This window comes from Lepus europaeus, chromosome 4 (genome assembly GCF_033115175.1).
Source record: "Lepus europaeus isolate LE1 chromosome 4, mLepTim1.pri, whole genome shotgun sequence".
NCBI classification, from domain to species: Eukaryota; Metazoa; Chordata; class Mammalia; order Lagomorpha; family Leporidae; genus Lepus; species Lepus europaeus.
In genome coordinates this window covers 78,335,333-78,362,634 of record NC_084830.1, presented here as the reverse complement: position 1 = coordinate 78,362,634, position 27,302 = coordinate 78,335,333, and the positions used below count along the sequence as shown (strand labels likewise).

Below are 27,302 nucleotides of genomic sequence, written 5' to 3'. Positions count from 1 at the left end.
CGCAGCTCTCTGCTAGGCCTGGGAAAGCAGTAGAAGATGGCCCAAGTCCTTGGGCCCCTGCACCTGCATGGGAGACCGGGAAGAAGCTCCTGGCTCTTGCCTTGGGATCAGTGCAGCTCTGGCCATTGCAGCCAACCAGGGAATGAACCAGCAGAGTGAACCAGAAGGCTGCTGCAGATGAGTTCCATCAATTGAAGCTGATGCTTGTGCCAAATCCACAGGCTACTTAGGCCCAACACACTGGGTTCATGTCTCATTGAGTAGCCTTGAAACATCTTTTCAAATTTTTCTGAACCTTTTTCCTCGTCTATAACAGGGGAAGTAATTTGTTCAGTTTGTTAAGATACTCAGTATTCTCTGAATTTATTTATTTAACATTTAATAATATTAAAGCCCCTAGTGAGATAATTGGTAAATGTAATTCCATTCCCCCCTGTTTAATTTTTTATTAATTTACTTGAAAGGCAGAGAAGGAGATAGAGAGAAAGAGTGGAATGGAGGTTTACCACGTGGGTAGCGAGACCCAAGAATTTGAACTATCCCCTGCTGCCACAGGTTGCTGTGCTCCCTTCAATTTTAAAATGCAAGGACCAGACAAAGAGCAGACACCTGCAACTCATTGTGCAAGCTTTGCAAGTCGACCTTTCTCTGTAAAAAGGATATAATAAACCCTGCCTCATTCAACACTGTAGTGAGGATAAAACAGAATAACGAATGGACTATAGTACTGTATCAGGATGAGGATTATGGTTGTATTTCAACGAAAAATGCTGGGGCTGGCACTGTGGCTCAGTGGGTTAATGCCCTGGCCTGAAGCGCCGGCATCTCATTTGGGCGCCGGTTCGAGACCCGGCTGCTCCACTTCAAATACAGCTCTCTGCTATGGCCTGGGAAAGCAGTAGAAGATGGCCCAAGTTCTTGGGCTCCTGCACCCACATGGGAGACCTGGAAGAAGTTCCTGGCTCCTGGCTTTGGATCAGTGCAGTTCCAGCCGTTGCGGCCACTTGGGGAGTGAACCATCCGATGGAAGACTCTCTCTCTCTCTCTCTCTCTCTCTCTCTCTCTCTCTCTCTCTCTCTGCCTCTCCTTTCTCTGTGTAACTCTGACTTTCAAATTAATAAATAAATCTTAAAAAAAAGAAAAATAAAGAAAAATGCTAAGGCCTACTGAGGCCAAGAGATCAATGTCATCCAGCTGGTAAACAGCAGAGATCTTAGGCCCTGCTCCACTTTGAGGCCTGCCTCCCTCCTGGGACATCAGACAATCCTGACTACCGTCTACAGGATGATAAGCCCAAGGCAGAGTCTGTGAATGAGCAAGAGAGGACCAATATTTTAGAGAATATTTAACATGATAATTTTTGGAAATGAAATGTTTAAATGTGATTTTTGAAGTCATAATTCATAATAAAAATGCCTTCACATCAAAAGTTTGAACCATGGACCAAATGAAACAGAATAGAGATCCCTGAAATAAAAACATGCATATACAATCAACTAATTTTCAACAAGAATTCCAAGAATACAAAATGTGGGAAAACATAATCTCTTCAATAAAAGATGTTGATAAAAGTGAATATGATGGGCAGGTGCTGTGGCATAACAGGTAAAGCCACTGCCTGCAGTGCTGGCATCCCATATGAGCACCAGTTTGAATCCCAGCTGTTCCACTTTTGATCCAGCTCTCTGCTATGACCTGGAAAAGCAGTAGAAGATGACCCGAGTCCTTGGGCCCCTGCACCTGTGTGGGAGACCCGGAAGAAGCTTCTGGCTCCTGCCTTGGGATCAGTGCAGCTCCGGCCATTGCAGCTAACTGGGGAGTGAACTAGCAAGTGGAATACCTCTCTCTCTCTCTCTCTCTCCGCCTCTCCCCTCTCTGTGTAACTCTGACTTTCAAATAAAAAAAAAAGTGAATAAGAAACAAGAAATGACAATAAATGTTTATTTTAATACCATACAAAAAATCAAATCAAAATTGATTAAAAATATATAATATTTTAATATAAGACCTAAAATATATAAATACATTTGTGTATATATATATATATATATATATATATATATATATATATATATACAAATATAAGGCCTGAAACTGTAAAATATCTCAAGGAAAACATAGAGGAAAAACTTGACATTTGTCTTGGCAATGACTTTTGGTTTATGACACTAAAAGCACAGGCACCAAATGCAAATATCAAGTGCAACTACATCAAACTAAAAAGCTTCTGCCTGCAGAAAAAAAAATCAATAAAATGAAAAGGCCATGCATTTGATAAGGGGTCAATGTCCAAGATATATAAGGAACACATCCAACTCAATAACAAAGCACAAACAGTCCAGTTAAAAACTGTTGAAATCTTTACCTAATATATACTAAACTGACCTTCTGTATATAAAGAGAATTGAAAATGAATCTTGATGTGAATGGAAGGGGAGAGGGAGTGGGAAAGGGGAGGGTTGTGGGCGGAAGGGAAGTTATTGGAGGGGGGAAGCCATTGTAACCCATAAGCTGTACTTTGGAAATTTATACTCATTAAATAAAAGTTTAATAAATGAAAAAAAAAATGGGTAAAAGAGTTCAATACACATTTATTTCAAAGACATAAAAATGGCCAGTAAGTAGCTGAAAAAGTGCTCATCAGGAAAACCAAAATCAAAACCACAATGAGATATTATCTCACACCTGTTAAGATGGTTATTAAAAAAGAGATAACAAGAAATGGTGAGGATGTGGAGAAAAGGACACTCTTGTGCACTGTTGATAAGAACATAAATTGGCACAGCCATTTTGGAAAACCAAAAAGAGGTTCCTTGAACATTTTTAAATGGAAGTATCATATGGTACAGCTATCCTACTTCTGATATATACAAATAAAATGAAATCAGTATCTCAAAGAGATATTTGTATTCCAGTGTCATTACAGCACTGCTCACAATAAATAAGAGAAACAATGAAACATTACCCAGCCTTTATAAAGAAGGAAATCTTGGGGCCAGCGCTGTGGTCTAGCGGGTAAAGCCGCCGCCTGCAGTACCAGCAACCCATATGTGCACTGCTTAAAGTCCCAGCTGTTCCACTTCCAATTCAGGTCTCTGCTATGGTCTGGGAAAGCAGTAGAAGATGGCCCAAGTCCTTGGGCCATTGCACCTGTGTAGGAGATTGGGAAGAAGCTCCTGGCTCCTGGTTTTAGACTGGCCCAGCTCCGGCAGTTGCAGCCATTTGAAGAGTGAATCAGCGGATGGAAGACTTTTCTGTCTCTGCCTGTGCCTCTCTGTGAGTCTGCTTTTCAAATAAATAAATAAATAAATAAATCTTTTTTTTTAAAAAAAGGAAATCTTGCTATTTGCAAAAAACACATATTAATTTGGGAAATACTATGTTAAGTTTAATAAAATAGTTACAGAAAGACAAATATTGCATAATATCACTCATAGGTGGGATCTAAATAAATTAACATTATGGAAGCTGAAGAGAATAAGGGTGGTATCCAAGAGTTGATGGGTGAGGAAAATGTTGACCAATCAACTTTCAATCATAAGATAAGTAAGTTCTAGAGATCTAATGATCAATAATAATGCAAGGTATACTTCAATTTGCTAAGGGAATAGATCTAATGTGTTCTCACCACACACACACACACACACACACACAATGATATCAGGTGATGGATGTTTAATTAGTTTCACTGTGAGAGTCATTTTATAAGTTATATTCATATCAAAACACCATATTGAATATCTTAAATATATACAATGCCTCAAGACATCTTGGGAGAGTTCCTTAAAACAAATGCTCATTTCTTCAAAGTTATTGGCAATATTAAAAAATATACATGTAAGCAATTATTTATCACTAAGACTTCAAATTATTGAACTAGAAAGGTATCTAGTCAGTTCTCAGGGTGGTGGATACATTGTTTGGGTAGAAAAAATACTTGTTCTCTGCTGACCACCTAAATCCCGACTTAGTGGCACGTGTCTGCCACTAGAAGGCACCTAAACAAGAATATATTTAGGAGTCAGTCTATTTCTAGTCACACAAATTTTGTTTCCTAAATAAGACCTCAGATTACCATTTTGGTTTGCTCCCCAAAATTTCAACACTCCATATGGTTGAAGATGTAGGCTCATCTTCTCAGCAAGACCTTGTGTGAACTGTGTACAGTGCAGTCTTCAAACTGTTCGCTCCTGTGCATATTCCATGGTGAAAAGAAATGCAGGTTTTTTTGAGGAAGGCAGGAAATGAGAAAGACGGTTGTGTTCCAAGGTTGAGATGATGAACCACTTTCCAGATTTTCAAATGTGGAAATTTCTTTAGTTTGCTAAAACTGTTATAAGTGATAGCCCAGAACATACATTCAGCTTCTGAAAAGTCACACTATGTGGGCATGATCCTAATTAGAGCTCAAAAGCCTACTACAGTGGGCTTTTTTTTTAGTGTACTAATAACAAAATTATAGCTGCAAGTTTCTCTGATCTAAAATAATTATTTACAGAGCTACATGTCTAAAAGAGTCACTGAGGGTGCACTATTGATCAAATTAATAAAATTAATAATTGATTAATGAGAAAAAAACTACCTGTTCATGAGAGATAATACTGATTTTCATTGTTGACTTGTCCCCACTTATTGGTATAACTGTCAATTTTACTTATATTACCTAGCAAATGCCCCCCACCCCAAGCTGGAATTTCTGTAGTACTGTTAATAATATAGATGCCCACCAGATTATTATCAAGCCCCTTCTATCAGGTTCTATTTGCCTCTCAATCAGAAAAATTACTTGTAGCTTAGACAGCACCTTTCTTAGTTCCTCTAATAATGACTCTGTCCTTTGTTCTAGGCCCTGTCTAGTGCACTTGGGCCTCATTCCTTTGTAATCATAACCTCTACTCTACCACCAATGGCTCTACTCCCAACCTGTGTGTACTGATGGTCCTCTTCCCCACTTAATGCTGTATAATTGTTCAAACCTGGTCAATGCCACTCTTAGGAACATTGGTTACTATCCTCACTCTGTCTTTTATGACCTTGTCTAAATATGATCAGAGTCAGCAAACTTGGAAGGCTTCCATAGCCTAGGCAACTCATGACGACAGCCTAGGATGGTTACTGGCGCCATAAACTAGAATGTCAATTTGTTGGGTCAACAACAGGAGCCACTGTGCACTTGCTCCTCATGTGGGATCTCTGTCCTTAATGTGCTGTACATTGTGATTTAATGCTATAACTAGTACTCAGTATGTTTCACTTTGTGTTTCTATGTGGGTGCAAACTTGAAATCTTTATACTAAATTGATCTTCTGTATATAAAGAGAATTGAAAATGAATCTTGATGCAAATGGAAGGAGAGAGGGAGCGGGAGAGGGGAGGGTTGCAGGTGGGAGGGAAGTTATGGGAGGGGGAAGCCATTGTAATCCATAAGCTGTACACTGGAAATTTATATTCATTAAATAAAAGTTAAAAGAAAAAAAATAATATAGATGCAAGCAATGAAAAAAATGGATTGTCAATACTTGGGCAGAATTAGTTAAACAAAAAGAAATATAAATATGTAAGAAACTAAGTTATCTCATTAAGTTTTCACAACATTTTTTAAATGTTGGTCAAATTATTCTGTGATCCAGGGACTACAAACTGGTATAGTTCAAATCCACATTAGTATTAAAGGCATCTATTTTAGGGGCTGATGCTGTGGCGCAGCGGGTTAAAGCCCTGGCCTGAAGTGCCAGCATCCCATATGGGCACCAATTCAAGTCCCAACTGTTCCTCTTCCAATCCAGCTCCCTGCTATGGCCTGGGAAAGCAGTAGAAGATGGCCCAAGTCCTTGGGCCCCTGCACCCACATGAGAGACCAGGAGGAAGCTCCTGGTTTCTGGCTTCGAATCGTTACAGCTCCAGCCATTGCAGCCGTCTAGGGAGTGAACCAGTGGAAGGAAGACCTCTCTCCCTGTCTCTACCTCTCTCTGTAACTCTTTCTTTCAAATAAATAAAATAAATATTTTTAAAAAGGCATCTTTTTTATTTTTTATTTCATAAATGTGAATTTACAAAGTGCAACTTTTGTATTGTTGTGGCTCCCCCCCTCCCTCCCGTGGCCCTCCCCTCTCCCTCTCCCTCTCCCATCCTGCCCTTTATCCAGTTTCATTTTCAATTACCTTCATATACTGAAGATCAACTTAGTATATACTAAGCAAGGATTTCAACAGGCTGCATTCACACAACCGCACAAGGTATAGGGTATTGTTTGACTAGTAGTGTTTTTAAGTTTCATAGTAAAACACATTAAGGACAGAGATCTTACGTGGGGAGCATGTACCCAGTGACTCCCGTTGTTGATTTAACAATTGGCACTCTTATTTATGACCTCAGCAATCACCCGAGACTCTTGCTATGAGCTGTCTAGGCTATGGAAGCCCCTTGAGTTCACCGACTCTGAACTTGTTTAGTCAAGGCCGTGTCACAGTGGAGGTTCCTTCCTCCCTTCAGAGAAAGGTGCCTCTCTCCTTGATGGCCTGTTCCTTCTGCTGTGGTCTTGTTCACCAGTATCTTTCATTTAGATTGTTTTTTGCCACCGTGTCATGGCTTTCCATGAAAAGGCATCTATTTTAATGACTCATATTCTTTTTGCAAGGAAACCAATATTATTGCCCATTATTCTGTGAAAGTTCAAATTTCTCTAGTTAGCTTTATAATAATTCTTTTATTCATTAATCTTAATCACCAAAATTAACCAAAAGATAGTAATATTCTTCCTTTCAAGACATTTTGTCTGGGGCGTGTTTTTGGCACAGTGCTTAAGATGCTGCTAGAACTGGAAACCATTATACTTATTGAAATAAGCAGTTCCCAAAATATAGATATCTTATGTTTTCACTGATCTGAGGTAACTAATATAGTAACTAAGATGTAATGTATAGAAGTGAAATGGACATTTTGATATTTGATGATTGTTTACAGCCCTTGTGTCTTCTGTTGAGGAAAAGTGTATTTTGCTTCATACTATTTGTTGAACTCTTTTACTTAGTGTAAGGTTAACCTTATGAGTATTAAGTAAACTGAAAATAGATTTTTTTGTAAAAATTAAGAGTGGGAATAGTAGAGGAAGGAGGAAGAAGGGTTGGTGTGTGGGTGGGAGGGAGGGTAGGGTGGAAAGTATCACTATGTTCCTACATCTGTCTATATGAAATACATGAAGCTTGTACAACTGGACACAAGGCTGGCTGCTAAAATTTGAGAAACAGAAAACGAACAAAAAAGATGCTGCTTGAGACTCATGCGATCCATACCAGAGTGCCTGAGCTCAAGCCCCAGCTCTACTTGTAATTTTTGCTTCCTGCTAAAGCACACCCTGGAAGACAGTGGTGATGGCTCAGGAACCTGGGTCTCCATCACAGGCATGGAAAACCCAGATTAAATTGCAGGCTTCTTGAACTTAAAAAATAAAATTATTGAACACCTAATCCCTTAATGAACTGCAAGGAGGGATGGGGCTGTGCCTTGATGAACAGAATGGTGATAAACACAAACATTGGAATCTTCTTTTCTGTTCCTCAGCCAAGAGATTTTTATACCTTGGGACAATGGTAAGGTTCAATGAGACCTGAAAGATGAGGGGATAGAAAAGATTTGATGATACATAAACATGTTCTCATGCCATCAATGTTAGAAAAAATGTGAGCAGAATCTGCAAAAGCTGAGAGCCTGAGCACCTTACACGATCCTCTGATGTCTTCCCAAGGATGCATAAACCCCATTTGCACTCTATTTTCTTAAATATTTGTTCCCATCTTGAATTTCTAGTCTCCCTTAAATTTTAATTGTTTATATTTTCATAAAAAGAATTAAATATTAATACTTGACTTGTTTCATTCATGACATTTCACAGCAATATCAACTACTGTTCTATGGTTCAGAATCTACACTTCTTGTATTTCCAGGCTTTTTTTTTTTCATTCCTCCAATGAAAATTGATTTGCTCCCTCTTCCAGCAAATGTTTTCTTCACTTCTTCATCTCTAGACCTTGGTTCATGCCTCCACCTTCATTCTCTCACCCAAAGACTAGAAAGCCCTCTTCTCCTACAAACACTGAGTCTAGTACCATGTCTTCACAGAACAACACAGCCAACAGTAAGGCCAGCAATTCGATGTGGTTACCATTCTTTGTCACATCTCTACTGTTTGATACTCTCAATTACAATTTGTGGGTGTGCGTAAACAGATGCCCTCATTTTCCACCACCATGATCCTTAAAGCTACAATGGGACACAGACTGTCACCAAGGTCATTCATGTTTTTCACCTAACACCATGCAGTTTACTCCAAAGGTGGACAGACACATAAACCATAGGTGAGATGAAAAGTGTGCCATAAAACAAACAAAAAAACCTCTAAATCACAAAAATATTTAGAAAACATGAAACTTTTAAAGCTGGAGAGTTTTAGAGCTGACAGTGGATTTTAGAGGTACAGTACAAGCTCTCGTTTTACAGATGGGGCACAAATACGGTGAAGGACTTGTCTTGAATTTTAGCACTGAGATATGTTGGGAATGGAACTTGAGCACAGCTTTGTTTACAGCAGACCAAAGCTTTTTACAGTATATTCTGCTGTCCTGCTATAAATGCCTGCTAAAGGGAGCATACTTTAAATGCTGATTATTTAATTTGCAATAAAGTGCTCATCTACAATAAAGAATGAAACTATTGGGTCATAAATCTAAAACCAATATACTCACCATAACAAACATTAAGCAAACAATAACACAAATAAAAACTCTTGAGAGCAGCAGCCATGCTTGGGTGCTTGCTTGATGCCCTGGTATGCCATTGATTGAGTGGATAAACCCTTGTCTATGTGCAGCTCTCTGTAAGCTGGACACAAGGCTGTTTGCTCCAGCTATGAAAGGCATCTGGAGTAAATAGAGTACCTTTCTCTTCTCCAGTAAATCCCAGGAGTGTGCAGAATAATCCAATCATTGATATACATATCTATATCCATATATCTATATCTATATCTGTCATCTATATATATTGGTAGGGGATCAGAGATTAATTTACAGCATCTAAATAATTTGAAACTGTCACCAAAGATCTAGTAGAGAGTTTAGAACTATGGTTCTCAACTGAGGCTGAAGATATGGTATGTTTTGACAACTTTGTCAGTCCTCACCAACTGAATCAGAATCTCAGAATTGGGACATGAGATTTTTTTTTTTCTTTCAGTTGCTGTACTTGAATAACTATTGTGATACACAGAAACATTTGTATGGAGATCAAAAGCTTACCCATTAGGTTCTCATTCTTTTTTTTTTTTCATTTATATTTTCTGCTTTAGTTGACATAATTTTTTTCAGCTACAAGTAAAAGAAACCCAATCTCTACTAACTTAAGCTTGATGAAAAGAATGTGCTCACATAACTCAGGTCTGGAATGAAACTGACCTGCAGGACTGTTGGAGGAGGGGAGTATGTGAGAGAAAGTAGATACTCTCAGGAAACTTTCTATCCTTCCACCTTCCCATAAACCCTCTCCCACTTGATATCCTTTCTTGCCCATTCTTGCTTTAAATTCATCATAATCACTCCCATGCCCAACTATCTTGTCCCTCTCACTCTACATGTTGCCCAGAAACAAAACTCTAATTCCACTAACATGATACTCTGCTTTCTCCCACTTAATCTGTGCCATTAAGCATGGATGGAGAAAAATTCACAATCCTACTGGCATGTCTCGTTTCAAATTAATGATCACAGGGGTAGGCTTTTGGCCTAGTAGTTAAGATGGGCCCACATTCCACATTGGAGTGTCACTGTTAGATTTCTGGCAACGTCTCCTGATTCTAGCTTCCCACCAATGCAGATCCTGGATTCAGTTCTGGGCTTCAAGATTTAGCCCCAACCTGGCCTTCGGCCTTTGTGGAGTGAACCTGTAGATAGGAGTGCTCTCTCTCAAATAAATAACTAAATTAAAAATAATCAATGACCACAATCCTGGAATGAACTTGAATTCTATCTTGTAATCATGCATTCGTCTTCTCCATCCACTAGCCTACATTCCTGGTTCCTAAGAGACAGGGTAAATGGCTACTAGCTACTTCTTACATCTTTACATCAAGACTTTAGATGAATGTAGTCTTTTCTCTCAACTTCAGTTTGAAAACAAATCCAAATGAAAGACTTAAGTCTCATGCTTTCTGTTACTAATATTGGCCCAGAAAACATAATTTTGAGAAAGGATGGCAAGTAACATTTACATGTAGTATGAGATGTTGGGAAAGATGTGACTCCTGGGGGAATTGTCCTGAAATGCTAGCTATCCCAATTTATTTCTACTAACCTAGTACAAACCCATGAAAGTAGAATTGAATTTAAAAATAAGGCTAAGTGTTCAATTGCCAAGAAATAATAACCGGGCATTCCACAGGCATTGCATATTCAATAAGAAATACTAAATCTCTTGGCCCCTAACCTAATCCTTAGTTCAAAGCAGAAGTGTAGGAGTCAACCTTTTGCCTTCTCTCTCTCTCTTTCACTCATCTCCCATCTAACCCAATATCAAATCCTTGAACAGTGCCTATTCCCAATTAATTTCTCCTGTGTAGCCCCACTATCAACACTTGTGGCTAATCTCTCTCTTGATAACCAAGAACATGTGTAGTGAAATTCTGGATGATTTATGTATCTCTATAGATTTTGAGTTCCTAGAGAACAGAGCTGTCTTTCATCTCTGTCTGATCAGTAGCTAACAAAGCATGTATACAATAGGTGGCCAATAAATATTCAATGAGTTAACACTAAAAGAAGCATACAAGAGGGAAGACTTGTAGATTTGAGAGATGAGGATTAAAGTGGGACAATCTCTTACTTTGGCATTGGTTACTGTTGGGAAAGCAGTGTCAATATTAACAGTTGACACTAGTGGTTCAACTCTTTTCCCAGTGCAAGTCACTACTTTAGGGGATCACATCACAGAAGCTAAGTGCTAACACACTGACAAATGCAGGTGATAAGTGATGTTGACTTAATAGAGTAGAGAAGAGTGAACACTGGAAGATTGGAACCTACTTAAACACATTTTCCCTAACTTCACTATAAACTCTTTAGTGGGAGAAATTGGAGATTTTTCATTCTATTCACAAGAGGAATTTCCACACTAAAGGAGTTCAGTAAGTATTTACTGAAGAGAGCATACTTTCTTTTCTTCAATGGTCTGAGCAAAGAAAAAATTTCAAAATCCATCTATGTTTCTCCAAATAGTCTTCTATCCTCAAGGTAAAATACCTTGTGAGAAATATCATGCCAAGTAAGTAGTGGAGTTAGTATTAAAATCCCTACTTATCTCTGATTCTAAAGCCACTGCTCTTAACCCCTTGGCCATGCTGCTTCCTGATATGTTTTAAACATGTGCCTTGGTCCAATATCTTACCCACTCTGCTTCCTTTTTGCAAGAGGAATTTCTTTTTTTTTAATATCTTATTTATTTATTTGAAAGATAGAGTTACAGAAAGAAAGAGGGAGAGACAAAGAGAAAAGTTTTCCATCTGCTGGCTTACTCCACAAATGGCTGCAACAGCTGGAGCTGGGCTGATCTGAAGCCAGGAGCCAGGAGTTTCTTCCAGGTCTCTCATCCAGGTGCAGGAGCCCAAGGACCTGGACCATCTTCTACTGCTTTCCCAGGCCAAAGCAAAGAACTGGATCTGAAGAGGAGCAGCTGGGACTAGAACCGGTGTCCATATGATATGCCAGCTCTGCAGGCAGAAGCTTAGCCCCCTATGCCACAGCGCAGGTCCCAGCAACAGGAATTTCAGCTAGTTTTTTTTTTTATATTTATATATATATGGCACTGTTGTCTCTGATGTGAGTTCAGGACCTTCTTATCTCTGAACTGAGCTTTGATCAAATTTAAGTCCTTGGCCATGATGTAGCATTCCAAATGTGTTTAGCTAATCTCCACCCAAAAACAAACAAAACACAGTGTTTCCTCTTATTCTCAGAAATAGAATTACTCTCAGTGGCCAAGAATGAGATGTTTCTCATGGCCCAGTTCTCACTCTGGGACTCAGGGTTTTGAGATCCCAACATGTTGGGTCCTGAAACTACTCTTCTTGTTAACAAGTGGCCTAAGAGGAATTCACAAGAATCTGCTTAGCTTTGATTTATGTGGCACTATGAGTTATAGTCTTTACAGTGAATTGCATTTATCAGCTACTTAGCATTTTCTGACTCAATAGTAATGATTAAAAAATTATCCACAGGGACTTGGCATTGTGGTGCAGCTGGTTAAGTTGCCACTTGCCATACTAGAATCCCACATCAGAGTGGAGTCCTGGCTGCTCTTCTTCCAATCCACCTTCCTACTACTGTGCCTGGGAAGGCAGTGAATAGGTGGCTCAAGGATTTGCTCTGCCTTTCAAATAAATGAATACATTTTTTAAAAAAAAATTGCTGTTGACAGTGTTGTTGTTTAGAGGGTCAAGCCACCACCTGCAAAGCCAGCATCCCATATCAGAGTACTGATTCAAGTCCTAGCTGCTCCATTTCCAGTCCAGGTCATTGGGAAAGCAGCAAAAAGATGATCCAAGTGCTTGGGAGACACAGATGGAGCTCCAAGCTCCTGGATTCTGCCTAACTCAGTCCAGGTAGTTGCTGCCATTGAGGAATGAGCCAGTGGATAGAAAATCTCTCACTCTGTGTCTCTCCCTCTGTCTGTCACTCTGTCTTTCAAATACATAAAAACATGCCTTTAAAAAATTAACCTCAGACTTTGTTTTCTATAGTATTGAGTCTATTTAAGGAAAGTTATTTTCTTAATTATTAATGTATTTCTTGTTGACTACCTACAATGTGCCAGACATTTTTCTGGGTGCTGAGGACACACAGATGAATGAAAAGCAGGTCCTGATTTTCACACTAGTTACTGGCATGCTGGTTGGGTAGAGATGTATATTAACTAATAATTGTAACACATTCTGTGATTTCAGGGAAGGCTGGGAAGGAACCAGAGAACTTTGCCTGGGAGTGAACTGGTGAAATTTCAGAGAGGTGGAGGCATTTATGCAGCATCTATAAGTCAAGAAATAAAGGGGCTACAATGAAATCACAAGAAAGCACAATGTGTTTCAATTTTTTTTAATTGAAAGGCACAATGACACAGAGAAAGGGAGAGACAGAGAGAGAGAGAGAGAGAGATAGAGAAAGAGAGAAATATCTTTCATCCACTGATTCACTCAACAGGCTAAAGTTCAGATCACAGAACTTCATGTGGATCTTCCACATGGGTGGCAGGACCCAAGTAATTGGGACATCTTCCACTGCATTCCTGGACCCATTAGCAGGGAGCTAGATTTGAAGGAGCAGTGGGGACTCAAACCAGCGTTTCCATATGGGATGCCACTGTTGGCAAGCAGCAACTTAATCCACAGCACAATAACACCAGCCCTAGGACAAATAAATTTTGTATAGATGAAATATGCATGGCTTGAGGGGGTCAATTTGAGAATGGCAATATCCTTATAGAATCACTCCATTCAAAAATCATTATATAATCCAACTTCCTCATTTATAGATGAGAAAATTGAAGCACAAAGAAAGTTAGTTATGTTGTCATTTCCTCTGCTGGTTCCTTCTTTGCTATTTCATAAATATAATAGTCCTAATTTTTCTCTTTCAATAAGGTTAAGTATTAATCTGAATTAAGTGAGAATAACTGCAAAGCTATCTATAACCCAAAGATTCCAGCCACCTGCAGTGGGTTTTATTTCCAGGGCCTCTGCTTTTGAAATGTAAAGAACTAATCAAGAGATTAAAATAAGAGGGGCAAATTCCAAAAATACATATGGAGAATTTTAGTACAGAAAAAAAACACTGATTTGAGTCAATTTCTATAGAAACATCAAAATTTCAAAGACTTTTTAAGATTCTTTCCATGGAAAAGTAAAAATTATTTTAAGTTTAAAATATGTCCTCTCTTTAGAACTGTGGGTCTTATGTCATAGAGACTACTCTACAAATACAGAAAGTCACAAATGCTTTGGTCAAAAGTCTTTACCCAGGCTGGCGCCGTGGCTCACTTGGTTAATCCTTCGCCTGTGGCGCCTGCATTCCATATGGTCTCCGGGTTCTAGTCCCGGTTGTTCCTCTTCCAGTCCAGCTCTCTGCTGTTGCCTGGGAGGGCAGTGGAGGATGGCCCAAGTGCTTGGGCCTCTGCACCCCCCTGGGAGACCAGGAAGAAGCACCTGGCTTCTGGCTTTGGATTGGCACAGTGCCAGCCGTAGCGGTCAATTGGAGAGTGATCCAGCGGAAGAAAGACCTTTCTCTCTGTCTCTCTCTCTCACTGTCTATAACTCTTTCTGTCAAATTAAAAAAAAAATATTTTTTACCCTTCTGCAGTTGGCAATGACTTCATGTATTCTAAAGATATTTTTATCTTTTGGCATGATTTCTATCCCATATAACACACTGATAAGTAAAAAGGGTAGAATTAGTTTGAAATGTATACACATGTATACACTCATATATTTATACATAGGTACATATCTGTACACATACATACATATGCACATATATGTACATACACTGTATGTACAGTGAAAGAAGTTGAATGTACTAGTCCAAAGAAATTCAAGAGAAAATTTTATGCATTCTGTATACAGTACAGTGCCCATGTGAAAAAGGTCATTCAAAATCCAAAATAAGATTAACAACTCACTATAGAGCTGAAGACATTCAAAAGACATAAAAAGGCTGGCGCCGCAGCTCACTAGGCTAATCCTCCACCTGCGGCGCTGGCACTCCGGGTTCTAGTCCCGGTTGGGGTGCCAGATTCTGTCCCGGTTGCTCCTTTTCCAGTCCAGCTCTCTGCTATGGCCTGGGAGGGCAGTGGAGGATAGCCCAAGTGCTTGGGCCCTGCACCTGCCTGGGAGACCAGGAGGAAGCACCTGGCTCCTGGCTTCGGATAGGCGCAGTGCAGCGCAGTGCACCGGCTGCAATGCGCCGGCCATATTGGCCACTTAGGGGGTGAACCAACAGAAAAAGAAGACCTTTCTCTCTGTCTCTCTCTCTCTCTCACTGTCTAACTCTGCCTGTCAAAAAGTAAAATAAAATAAAATAAAATAAAATAAAATAAAATAAAATAAGACATAAAAGGCACCAGTATGCTTTGCTGCAACAAGCAATATTTTAACTGTAGCACTTCTTTATTCAACATTCAGTACTGCTTCTCTAGGTGCAATAGTCAATGTGATGATGACACATACAACAGCTTGCATAATCCATTTAGGAAGGATTGTTAAAATGAGAAACACACTAAAATGTCTTTAAAAATCTCTCAGAGTATGAAACTATCCTTCCTCTATGGTTGTAGGTTTCTTCAACTTGAATTTTCTTTTGAAAACAGTGATTGTGAATCCAATTCTAAATATTTTCAGAAAAATTAAGTTGTGACCCTCTGCATCGCCATGATCCTGGTGACACAAGTAGGTTCTGGCATCACCTGTCCTATTCACCATTGCAGCTGAACACAGAATTCTCAGGGCACATGGTGAAGCCCAACTCCTCTGTAGAGCCTCTAAGTGAGTGGGTAGAAAAGTCAGTAAATGGCATAAGAAAAAAAGAGGTATTTGCCCAAGTTGTCCGCAGTGTGGCTTTCACACAGTCTAGTGTAAGAGAGAAACAGCTTTATTCTTAGAGATATATTCTTCATAATTCAAATGCATATATTCGTAGCTTGGTTAATGCCTATTAGAAATGCTCGGATGTTGCATTACTTCTTAAAAGTCTCAGTTGTTTGTAAAGAATAACTGCATATGTCAAAACATTTTTGTAAGATTAGTGAAAAGGAATAAGAAAAAACGATTAAGAGGTTGAGGTTTAGCTTGAAGTCAAACATTGTGGGTTTGAACCTTAACTATACTACATTCCAGCTGCATGTTGTTGGGAACATTATTTAAATGAAACTTCCTTTTTAGCTCTAAAGCATGAGGAATGTTACTGTGGGAGGGGACTCAGGAAAATTCAATATAATAATGACTTTAAAGCACTTGTTCCTGTACCTAGCCCAGAAGAAATGATCAGAAGACTTGGGTGTCATTATTTTAAGTCAAACATGAATCTATAGTATTATATACTTAATGCACAAGTAGAAAGGGGTGAACAGTGTTGGAACAGCTAACCTTAAGGCGATACCTACCACCCAAATAAGCTAATCATGTCACATTCAGGCTCAAAGGAACAGCATTATTGAAGTACAATACCAGAACACTAAGCCCTCACTGGATGTGATGGAGCAATAAGGCATTTGTCTTCCAGGGATAAAATGATTCGGGTATTCATAGTTCTTTGCTTTCACTATGACAACTGTGATTTTTTTCAAACAGAGAACCTAGTTTTTGCAATGATTCATAAGCACCAATTCTACTATGATTTGTTTCAAATGTTTTAAGGAAAAAATCACTTGATTACGAGAAAGAGGTCCAGTTCTTTTCCAAGGGGGTCCTGATTTGTTGAATAAAGCCTTGTGTTTGCCTATACTACAGAGTGGACTCTAAATAGTTATACAGACCCAGCTTCTTCTACACCTGAAAGTTGATAATATGCAGTTTTACACCCTGGATTTTTCAGGATCAAGAATTTTAGGGGTTATCTGTTCTATAGCTACTGTGTTTTGTTGTGGTTCTACAAACATACTCATCCCATCAATATATTTGCCATTTATTCATAATAGTTGACACTTGCTTAAGAAATCCTCAATTTTTAGTTAAAGAAGTAGAAAACTTGATATGTATGCTATCAGATGTCATATACAGATGGTTGTATATTTTGATATCAATATCTACAGCACTGAAATAGTCATATTTGAAAAAGATAAGAATCACTTCACCAAACTCATTCACTCATTCATTAATTCATCCATGCTTCTTTCTTCTAACAAGGACTCACTGAGTGCTTACTCAGGACTAGATACTGTGCTAGGTGCTAAAACTTCAGGAAAGCTTCTAAGGTTTCCTCCTCATTATAATCAACTACTGAAGATGAAGTTATGAGGAGAAGTGACTATGAATTTAAATCTTGTTGTGGTTGCACTTTTGTTAAATTTCTATTAATTTTTATATTAAGCAATTATAGAATTAATTAATCTTTCTCAATTTCCTACAGACAAAAAAAGATTCTACCCCAAATACTTTTGTGTAAAAAAAACCCATAAAAATGAGCACTTCAGCTATAAAAATGCAAGATATAATAGATGTCACTTTCTCTTATTCAGCAAAGTAGCTTCTATAATTTTGTCCTTTGCCTTTCACAGAACAGTAACCTGGAGTAGTTTCAATGGGATTTTACTTTGGATAAAGCACAGAAAAATTCTCCTGTAAGAAGCTATTAATCTTTCCTCTACAGCTGATGGCTCTATCTGCTTTATTATTTTTGGCAAATCAGTGAAGTACAGCTCCCATTCCCTTAGATCCTTTCAAATACTCAAAGTCATCCCAGCTTTCTCCTCCATACTGCAAGCAGCAATAAGTAATTATGCACCAAGTTAGTGCTAGAAAAATCTAACCAAATCGTATCTTAGTCTCAAGGTCTATAGTCTATGTCTTATTTTCAAAAATAGTTAGATTCATGAAGTTCCTAAATACATGACATACAAAACTTTCCTATAAATTGGTGGATAATAAAGAGAGGCATCGATGCATAGTCCACAATTATCTGTGAAGTTTGGGGACCAAAAGACTCAACCTATTATGTCTTAGTATCGCAATGAAGGTAATGAAAATTTAAAAATATTCACTTTCTATGTTGTTTCTTATGGGCAACCATCAAGGTCAGACAAAGCCCCATCTTTATCACCCTTTGAACCTTCTTGCAAAAAGCTGTGTTGTGGGGCCAGCATTGTAGTGCAGCAGGTTAAGCCACTGCTTCTGCAATGTTTGCATCCTATATCCTTGTGCTGGTTGAGTCCAATTTCTTACTAATTCTCTCAGGAAGGCAGCAGAAGATGGCCCAAGTATTTAGATCCCTGCCATTCATATAGGATACCAGAATGGAGTTCTCTCTCCATTCTCTCTCTCTCTCTCTCTCTCTCTCTCTCTCTCTCTCTCTCTCTTTCTGTCTTGCTCTCTTCCCCCCTCCACATCCTGTCTCTGCTTTTCAAATAACTTCAAAAAAAAAAGAAGCAATGTTAAATGCAAACAGCATGTTAGTTTTCTACAAATGCTGTTATAAATTGCCAGAAATTTAGCAACTTAAGTAATACAAACCTATTATCCTATAGCACTGCAAGCCAGAAGATCAAAGCAGATTTCACTGAGCTAAAATTGTGGTATTGGCAGAACAGGTTTCACAATGTTTCTTTTTGGAGGCTCTAGAAGAGAATCTACTTCTTTGTCTTCATTGTCTCCAGGCTGTCCTCATTCTTTAATCATGGATTATTTCAACCATGCTGAAAGTCAGTACAAAGTGAAGTCTTTCTCACATCATATCACTGTCAGCTCCTTTTCTGCCTCCCTCTTCCAGTTTTTATGACTCTTGTGATTACATTGGGCTCATCCAAATAATCCAGTATAATCCCTTAGTTTACCATTAACTTGATTAGCAATCTCTGTTGCTTTTGCAACCTTAATTGCCCTTTGCCATAAAACCCAACATATTCACAGGTTCTGAAGATTAAACAGTGGGCATTTCTGGGATTGAGGGTGATATATTGTGTCTACCACAGCCTTTATGGATCTAGAACCCAAGATCCAGTTCTAATCCTGAGTCATGCTGTACCTTAGGCAAATTAATTAATCAATCTCATTTTGTTTCACTCTCTTCTCTTGAAGCTTTAAAACAGTTATAACTTGAATGGGAACAAAGGTGAAATAATATATAAGAAATATATAGGCACAGAGCCTGCCACATAGTAGGGGCCTGACATTGTTCATTTTCTTCTTCCCTCATCTTCCTGTTGAAAGAAATCATTGTCCTGGGGTGGAACTGAGTTTTGGATCCAGATTCATTTTAGTTTCACAGCCATGCTGTTTGCTTCTTTTAACAATAATTTTTGCAAGAAAGGCCCAATATTGGAAAAGATGGTGACACCAATGGCTTCACATTCACAAACTGCCAACAATAGTCTACAACATGTTTGCATTCCCCCAAAATTCTTATGTTGAAATCCTAACCCCCAAAGTGATGGTATTACGAGATGGAATCTTTGGGATCTGATTAGTCATATGGGCAGACCACTCAAGAATGGAATTAGTGTCCTTACAAAAGAGGCCCAAGATATCTCCTTTTTCTCTTCCACATGTGAAGATCTTATGAGAAGACAGTCATCTACGAGGAATGGACTCTCACCAGGCACCGAGTCTACGGGTGCCTTGATCTTGGACTTAACCTAAAGAGGTACAAGAAGTGAACTTTTGTCACTTATCAGCAACCCAGTATATAGTATATTGTGATAGCATGCTGAACAGATGAAGATATGGCCCCACATTACTGGAAAGCACTCCAAGATTTTACTCTGACAGAGAAAAAAAAAAGATTTAGGCTAATCTAACATAACTTATGAATTGATTCTCTGCTATGACAAATAGATGATATATTTGAAGAGATAACCAAGATTGTCCAACAGAATATGATTACAGAATTGAGGAACCCTCAATCTTGATTCAATTGGCAATACTGAACACTCCACTCCATTAAGTGGTCACTTTGACCAGCACACAAAATAAACAATAAAATGCTTTTTTCAGTCTTCTTATATTGTACTAGCATATGGTAGTGATATTCTTTTAGGAATTGTTTTTCCTTTTTTAGATTACAAAATAAAACACAAGCCATATTTCTCAAATCAGAACAAAACCAGTTCAAACTCTAGGCTTAGGAAGGGAAAGTGTGGCACTAGCTGATGAGCGGTTTAATCAAAAGCCGCAGACGTGCCTGGTGAGCTCTCTGTCTCCTAATCTGAAAAAGCATAACAATCTCTTAACTTCGACAAACTCTTTTGTTAACAATGCAAAAACATCCCTTATTTTCCAGAGAAAGTGTAGTGTATTAGTCAGGGTTCTCCAGAGAAACAGAAAAAATGATACACATGTATGCATATTATGAAAAACACATGAAAGGATTTCAAATTTCTTTGCATCAAACAAACCCATCTTTCATATTCCACAAACTCTTGGGAGTAAAAAACGCTCATGTGTGTATATCTAGTCAGCTCTCCCTATCCATAGGCAGCACATCCATGTAGTCAACAGCAGCAGATTGAAAATATTCAGGAATGAAAATTGTGTCTGCACTGAACACAGACTTTTTCTCGTCATTATGCCCTAAACAATGCATCACAACAACTATTTTCTTTGTATTAGGTATTGTAAGTATTCAGAAGATGCTTGAAGGTACAGGTTAGGATGTGCATATGTTGCATGCAAATACTATACCACTTTACTGAAGTGGACTTGAGCATCCCCAGATATGTGTTATCTAGGTGATGCGAATTCTGAAACCAATCTCTCATGCTTACAGACAGCCCTATGGATCATGGAAGCTAAGAAATCTCATAATTAGCTGTCTCTAAGTTGGTGACCCAAGGAAAAAAGTGGCATAGTTCCAAGGCCCACGTGTCAGGGAGCTGGGAGTATGGGTTCCAGTTTGAGTCTGACAGTCCGAGCACCAGAAGAGCTGAGAGCAGGAAAAGCTTGAAGTTCCAGTTCAAGCAGTTTGGGAGAGAGGACAAATCCTCCCTTCCTTCTCTTGTTTCTAGCCAGGCCCCGAATGGTGCCCACCTGCTTCAGGGATGGTAATTTTTTTCACTCAGTCTGCAGATTCAAATCCTCATCTGTCCTAGAAAAATCCTCATAGATACACCCAGAAATATTGTTTAATCAGCTATCTGGGCCTTCTGGAATCCATTCAAGTTGAGGCATAAAATTGACCATGGGCTATCAGTCTAGGGCAGGGGGAATGGGGTATATTGGATGTAACCTTTGCACTCCCTCCTGAATGCTTTAAATCATCCCTCAGTTACTTTTAATGCCTAATACAATGTAAGTGTTGTGTGAATCATTGCTTTGGGAATAATGATAAGAAAAAAATCATGTACATGTTTGTTATGAACGCACTGATTTTCCTGTGCATTTTTAATATCCCTCACATTTGTAGTCAGTATAGATCAAATGTGAGGGATATTAAAAATGCAAGGGAGTGAACCAAGGGATGGAAGACCTCTCTCTCTCTCTCTCTCTCTCTCTCTCTCTCTCTCTCTCTCTTTCCCTCTCCTCTCTCTGTGTAACTCTGACTTTCAAATAAATAAATAAATCCTTTCAAAAATGCACAAGAAAATTATTGCATCCATAACAAATATGTACAGGATTTTCCTTATCATTATTTCCCAATGATTAATATAACATTTACATTGCAAGTAACTGAAGGATGATTTAAAGCATTCAGGAAGGAGTGCAAAAGTTACATCCAATATCACACCACATTATATGAGGGACTTAAGCATCCTCAAATTTTATTATCCTCAGGAGGTCCTGGAACTAATCTTCTGAACACCAAATACCAAGGGATGACTGTAACTAAAAACAGAAATAAGTGGCTTTTGGGATCCAGTGATGTCAACAAATGAACATTTCAAAGCAACTCAATAGATATATAACCTTACCATCTTACAACACAAATAGTCATTGGATTTTAACACCCTTTTAATCTTACTCGTTTCCAACCACAACATTTTGGGGATGGGAACATATGTATTAGGAGAGAGGAATGAAAAGAGAAAGGAAACTCATACCACTTTTGTTTTCTTAATAACAATCAGGAGAAAAGGGTCTCTGGGCAGTGCTGAGCAAACCTCACATGCAAACCACCTGTCTTCTAAGCTTTCAAATCCAGATTGACCAGAATATTTCAGCACTTTGCACTTTATTTCATAACATTATCCACACAGGACAGGATCACTTCCCTTCCCACACAAGATTTCGCTCAGAGAAATGGGGTTGCAAAATAGTTCAAAACTCAGTGTTATTCAAAGTGTAATCCATACAGCTGCAAGTCTGAAACTGTTTTCTTATCACAAGTCAACAGAGAGCTCCATGCCAAACCTGGGAGAGAATGCTTAGAAACTTTTAGACCAATCTGATGGAACAATCTTGAATCTGTGAAATCTGACAATAAAGAAAACTTCCTTGAGTTTACATAGTTTTGACTTTATTTTATGAATTCTTTTTAAAATACCTTACCAAAGTATGAATCCTTGACAATTTCAAATTAAAGCAAAGAGCAAAACAAGAGCTTGTCCCTCACCATGGCCAGTTTTCAAAGCACTATAACAGAAAATTCCTTGCTAATAGTAACAGGCAGACAGTAGGGCCCTAAAGACATCTGATAGTAGAAATTATTTACTATGACCCAAAATGATTTTATCATGCTGAAGAGGTAACTAATAATGCAGGCAAACAGAGACAGAAGGATTCAGGAGAAAAGCAAATAGACACAAACTGAAAACATTCTTTGAACATTCTGTAACCCTACCATTTGTTGAGAACTACTCATAGAAAATATTTTTCAATTCACCTTTTGGCTACTTGACACCTATAGTTAACAATTGACTGGAGCATCAATGGCTATTAGGTAACGACTCAAAAGCAGAATGCTCTGGATGCCTTGGTTTTTTAAGAATTGTCTCGGTACAGCAACTGCCTCATATCAGATATCCACTATGTGTCTTGTACGAGGAAGTGTTTGATGTATCATTGTTCAAAGACATTAAATAATGCTGTTTAGGGTCACAAAATGAGAAAGAGATGGTGGAGTCCAGGTTCAAACCATTGACTAGGTAGCTGGTAAACAATGGAAATTTACCTCTCACATTTGTGATGGCTGGGAAGCCCAAGAACAGGTTACCAGCAGATTTAAGGCCTGATGAGGGTTGCTTCTTGGTTCATAAAAGGCCATCTTTGCACTGTGTCCTCCTATGCCAGAAGTGGAAAGGGAATCCTCGGGGTTCTGTTTTATAAGGATACTAATCCTAGTCATGAGGGCTCTAAGACATCATCTTGAAGGGTAGGATTTCAACAGACAGATGTGAGGGGTACACAAATATTCAGACCATGGCACCATCAAAGAAGACAGCTTGGTAAATAGCTCAAACTTTCCAGTCAAGTTGATAGAGGTAAAACTAAGCTTCCAAAGTTCAAGATAATCAGTGAGAAATGTATCTGCATGCAAAAACCAAAATAAGCACTTAATGGAAAACAAAACACAGAATCCAGAAAAATAGGGCTTATAACCAATAAACTAACCTTATAAAAGAATGGGTGAGGATGTAGAACTACTGGAATTCTCATATATTACTGTTGGAAGTGTACAAATACAGTACAATCATTTTATATGTACATACATATAGAAGGAGGCTGAACCTGCCCTTCATGTATATTGGAAATAAAACAAATCACCTTCTTGTCTAGTACCTCTCCTAAAGGACATACCTAGAAGTGCATCTCAATAACTGCAAATAGAGGAGGTGCAATCTAAATAGAATCACAAAACACTGATGCTTTCTCTCTGTCTCTCTCTCTCACTATCCACTCTGCCTGTCAAAAACAAAACAAAACAAAACAAAAAAAAACAACACTGATGCTACAGTGTCCTGATCCTCATCTTAGGCTCTAAAGTCAACACACAGCCTTTGAAGGAGACAATGTGGGAGAGGGCACTGAACAGTCCAGAAAGGTCTCTAAAAACTCACATAGGAAGGAAAGCACAGGCTTCTATCTATAGCAGTCTTCTGTGAACCTCCTAGAAATGTCCATAGAAAACTGTATGTAGGATAGTGGTGCCACTTTCCCAAAAACTATCGAGAACCAACTTGTATCACACATATATACACACACATATATATATATATATATATACTGACATGTATATGTATATTATATATATTATATATTTAAATATAAACACATACAATAACAGTAACCACTCAACAAAACATATCCTTTTGCTTTTCAACTCTATCAAAAGAAATGGGCTTTGTGGTGCCAAGAGTTAATCCACACCTTTGACAACTGCATCCCATATGGCAGTGATGGTTCCCTAGTTGGAGTCATGCCTATTTCACTTCCAATTCAGCTCTCTGCCAATGCTCCTAGGAAGCAGTGGAAGACAGCTCAAGTATCTGAAGCCCTGCCACCCACCTGGGAGATCCATATGGAGTTCCTGACTTCTAGCTTCAGCTTGGACCAGTCCTGGCTGTTGCAGCCATTTAGGGAGTAAACCAGCTGATGGAAGATCTCTCTCTCTCTCTCTTTCTGCATTTCGAATAAGTACTTACATCCTTTATAAAAAGCCATTTGGACTGAAACACTATGCAAAAATGACCCAGAAAGAAAGGTAGAATAAAGTAAATTCAAAGTGAATCATTTTACTCGAGCTTCTAGTTTTATTTCCATGTTTAAAATCAGATAAAAAAAATCGCTTCTCGGCCTTTTGGCTAAGATCAAGTGTGAAATCAGACAAAAAAGCGACACAGCACTTGGTGTTTTTATTATTTTGCTCTGATTAAAAACAATAAAACAAATGCATAAACACTATTAACTCATTTTGGACTCGCAGAAATCCCATGAAGTAAGTGCTGCTATTTATTTTTCTAGACGAGGTACAGTGGGGTAAACTGAGGCACGGAGCGGCACCGTTATTGGTCACATCGTGTACTGCCACTTTCCTGAAGCATTTCTTTTTTAACTGAGTGAAACCTGAGAAAAGTCCGCTCTCAAAGTGCCCTATGAATTCCAGGCCACAGTGAAGCATCAACTCACAGTTAAAAGGCACAAAAACCTGTGCTGAAGCCTGCCTGTTGCATAATGCATCCTGCAAACGGAGGGCTTCTGTGAACGTAGGCTGCAGCAGCAAATCAAACCCCGTCCCAGAGCTTTACTATGTATGCGTCAGTACGGGAAAGAGATGGAAGAAGCCTTTGTTACCACGTACACTCCCCGAGGACGCCAGTGCCCCGCAGCAAGTTCGGAGCGTCTGCTCTGGAATCATGGAGGGCACTCCCTGCGCCATCTGGGTCGCGCGGGGCCCAGGACGCATGCGTGGCGGCGGCGGCAGGGGCGCTTACCTGGTGCGCCGGCCGCGCAGGCACAGGGCAAGCAGCAGTAAGGCCGTAGCGAGGACCAGGCCGGGGAGGCTGAACAGCTCCAACTCCAAGCCGCCCATGTCTGTGGTGCGCGCGAGGCCGCGGCGGCAGCCCGGGGTATCCTGGCGAGAGGCGCGGGCGATACTCGGCAGCTTGCAAGGCGGCTTCTGTGGGAGGCGCCCGCTGGTCCTGGGCCAGAGAAGCCGTCCTGCCCGCAGTGGCGACAGCAGTGGCCCCGCGGGTCTCCGAGGCTGGGTTATAAAGTTCTGCGCTCCCCTCCCCCGCCGCCACCCCCGCGCACCGCCCAGAGCAGCCACAGCGTCCCGCCGGGCTGCTGGTGGAAAAAGGCGCCCTTGCAACTCTAGGGCAGGAAGATGGGCCAAAGGAGGAGGGCGGTGTTAGGATTTCCCAAGAATGAGCACTGAAGGCCTGGAGGAGGGGGATTCCTCATCTGAGCTGGGCGAGAACCCCCTGGGTCTCTCCCTCAACCCTTAGTGGCCCGAGGAAGGAGGGACTCTACTTGCCTCCTGCAGAGAGTTGGGAGTGTGCCTTCTGCACTGTGGCAGATTCCTGCTGTTGCCTCCTTCATCTCCCTTAGCCTGTTTGCTCCAGCGTTTTTGTGGAGGGCTTACTTGTGCAAAGCTTTGTGACCTTGGCTGCGGACACAGAGACTTGCGGTCTTGAGAGGAACACAATCCGCGTAGACAGCAGGACAGGTGAGACAGGCGATGGCAGAACAGCATCGCAAGGACTAAGATAGAAGTGGTGCAAGTCCCGCAGGTGGTGCTAACAAAGAAGGAGGAAGAATCCTTTCAGTTATCTTTTATGGATTAATGATTGTCCGTGGGCTACTTTGGTTCTGTTCATGGACTTTGCACAGAAAACTTGTGGTGTAGCTTTTAGCAGAATTATATACAAAATACAAAGGTTAATGACTTATCCTGGTTGTCCAATTGATAAATACCCAGGATCTTCAAAACAAATTTTTTTAATACCCACGAATTAAGTGTTCTAACTAAGCCCTATTCCAAGACCTCTGTGTTTTCTTTTTTCTATCATGCAAAATTTTATCTCCTGTGCAGAGACTATCACAAAGTTTCAAAACTGCTCTGCAACCTCTGATCTTTGGCCTTTCCAGGCCATTGCTCTTATTTCAACCTCTCCAAAACATAGACCTGTCCTGGTCAAAACTCTTGGTGAACTTTGTGATAAAGTCTTCAATCTTCCACCATCAGTCTTTATGGTACAACTGCCCTGACTGGCGCAGTGGCATACATTCTGAAGTTCTAGCTGCTGTGGTCCTCACATTCAGTCCATTCATACCTTTGTTAATGATGTTCCTTCTGAAATATTGCCCTTTCTTTTTCTGTCTCTTTTTCTCTTCTTTTCTTTCTTTCTTTCTTTCTTTCTTTCTTTCTTTCTTTCTTTCTTTCTTTCTTTCTTTCTTTCTTTTTTGACAGGCAGAGTGGACAGTGAGAGAGAGACAGAGAGAAAGGTCTTCCTTTTCTGTTGGTTCACCCCTCAATGGCTGCTGTGGCCCAGTGCACCATACTGATCTGAAGCCAGGAACCAGGTGCTTCCTCCTGGTCTCCCATGCTGGTGCAGAGTCCAAGGACTTGGGCCATCCTCCACTGCACTCCCGGGCCGCAGCAGAGAGCTGGACTGGAAGAGGAGCAACCAAGACAGAATCCGGTGCCCCAACTAGGACTAGAACCTGGTGTGCCGGTGCCGCAGGTGGAAGATTAGCCTATTGAGCTGCGGCACCAGCCAACATTCCCCTTTCTTCCACAAATGCTAAAATTCTTCCTACATCTTAAGACCCAGCTCCAATCCTGCTTTCCTCTACAAATCATCCCAAATGCTGCTTTTGTGATTGATCCTTCCTTCCCGATTCTTCTAGTGCCCCATCACACTTCTCCACCATATCCGATTTATTTCTAAGTCAAATCTTTTCCTGCTATAAAAGATGGATAATACTATGCCAGGGAGCTCAAGCACCACTTTAGTGCATGTATTTCCAAATATTGTATTCAGTATTATTTTTATTTACCTAAAAGTCAAATGTAACTGGGAATTTCTATTTTCATTCATTAAACCTGACAGGCCTCACAATTCTAGCATAAGAATTCCTAAATAATAGTGTGGCTACTGTAAAATTCTAGCAGTTCACCAGTCTT

General features: G+C 39.7%; 1 protein-coding gene across 1 annotated transcript in view; it reads right to left on the bottom strand.

The window, feature by feature from the left end:
* Nucleotides 1-25,385, bottom strand: part of LOC133757715 (cytochrome P450 7B1) — a 199,420-nt gene extending 174,035 nt beyond the window's left edge. The window contains exon 1 of the mRNA XM_062188433.1: nucleotides 25,108-25,385. Coding sequence (XP_062044417.1) covers nucleotides 25,108-25,205 — 98 coding nt within the window. The 5' untranslated portion in view covers nucleotides 25,206-25,385. The remainder of the gene's footprint in view (nucleotides 1-25,107) is intronic.
* Between the last annotated feature and the right edge of the window lie 1,917 nt (nucleotides 25,386-27,302).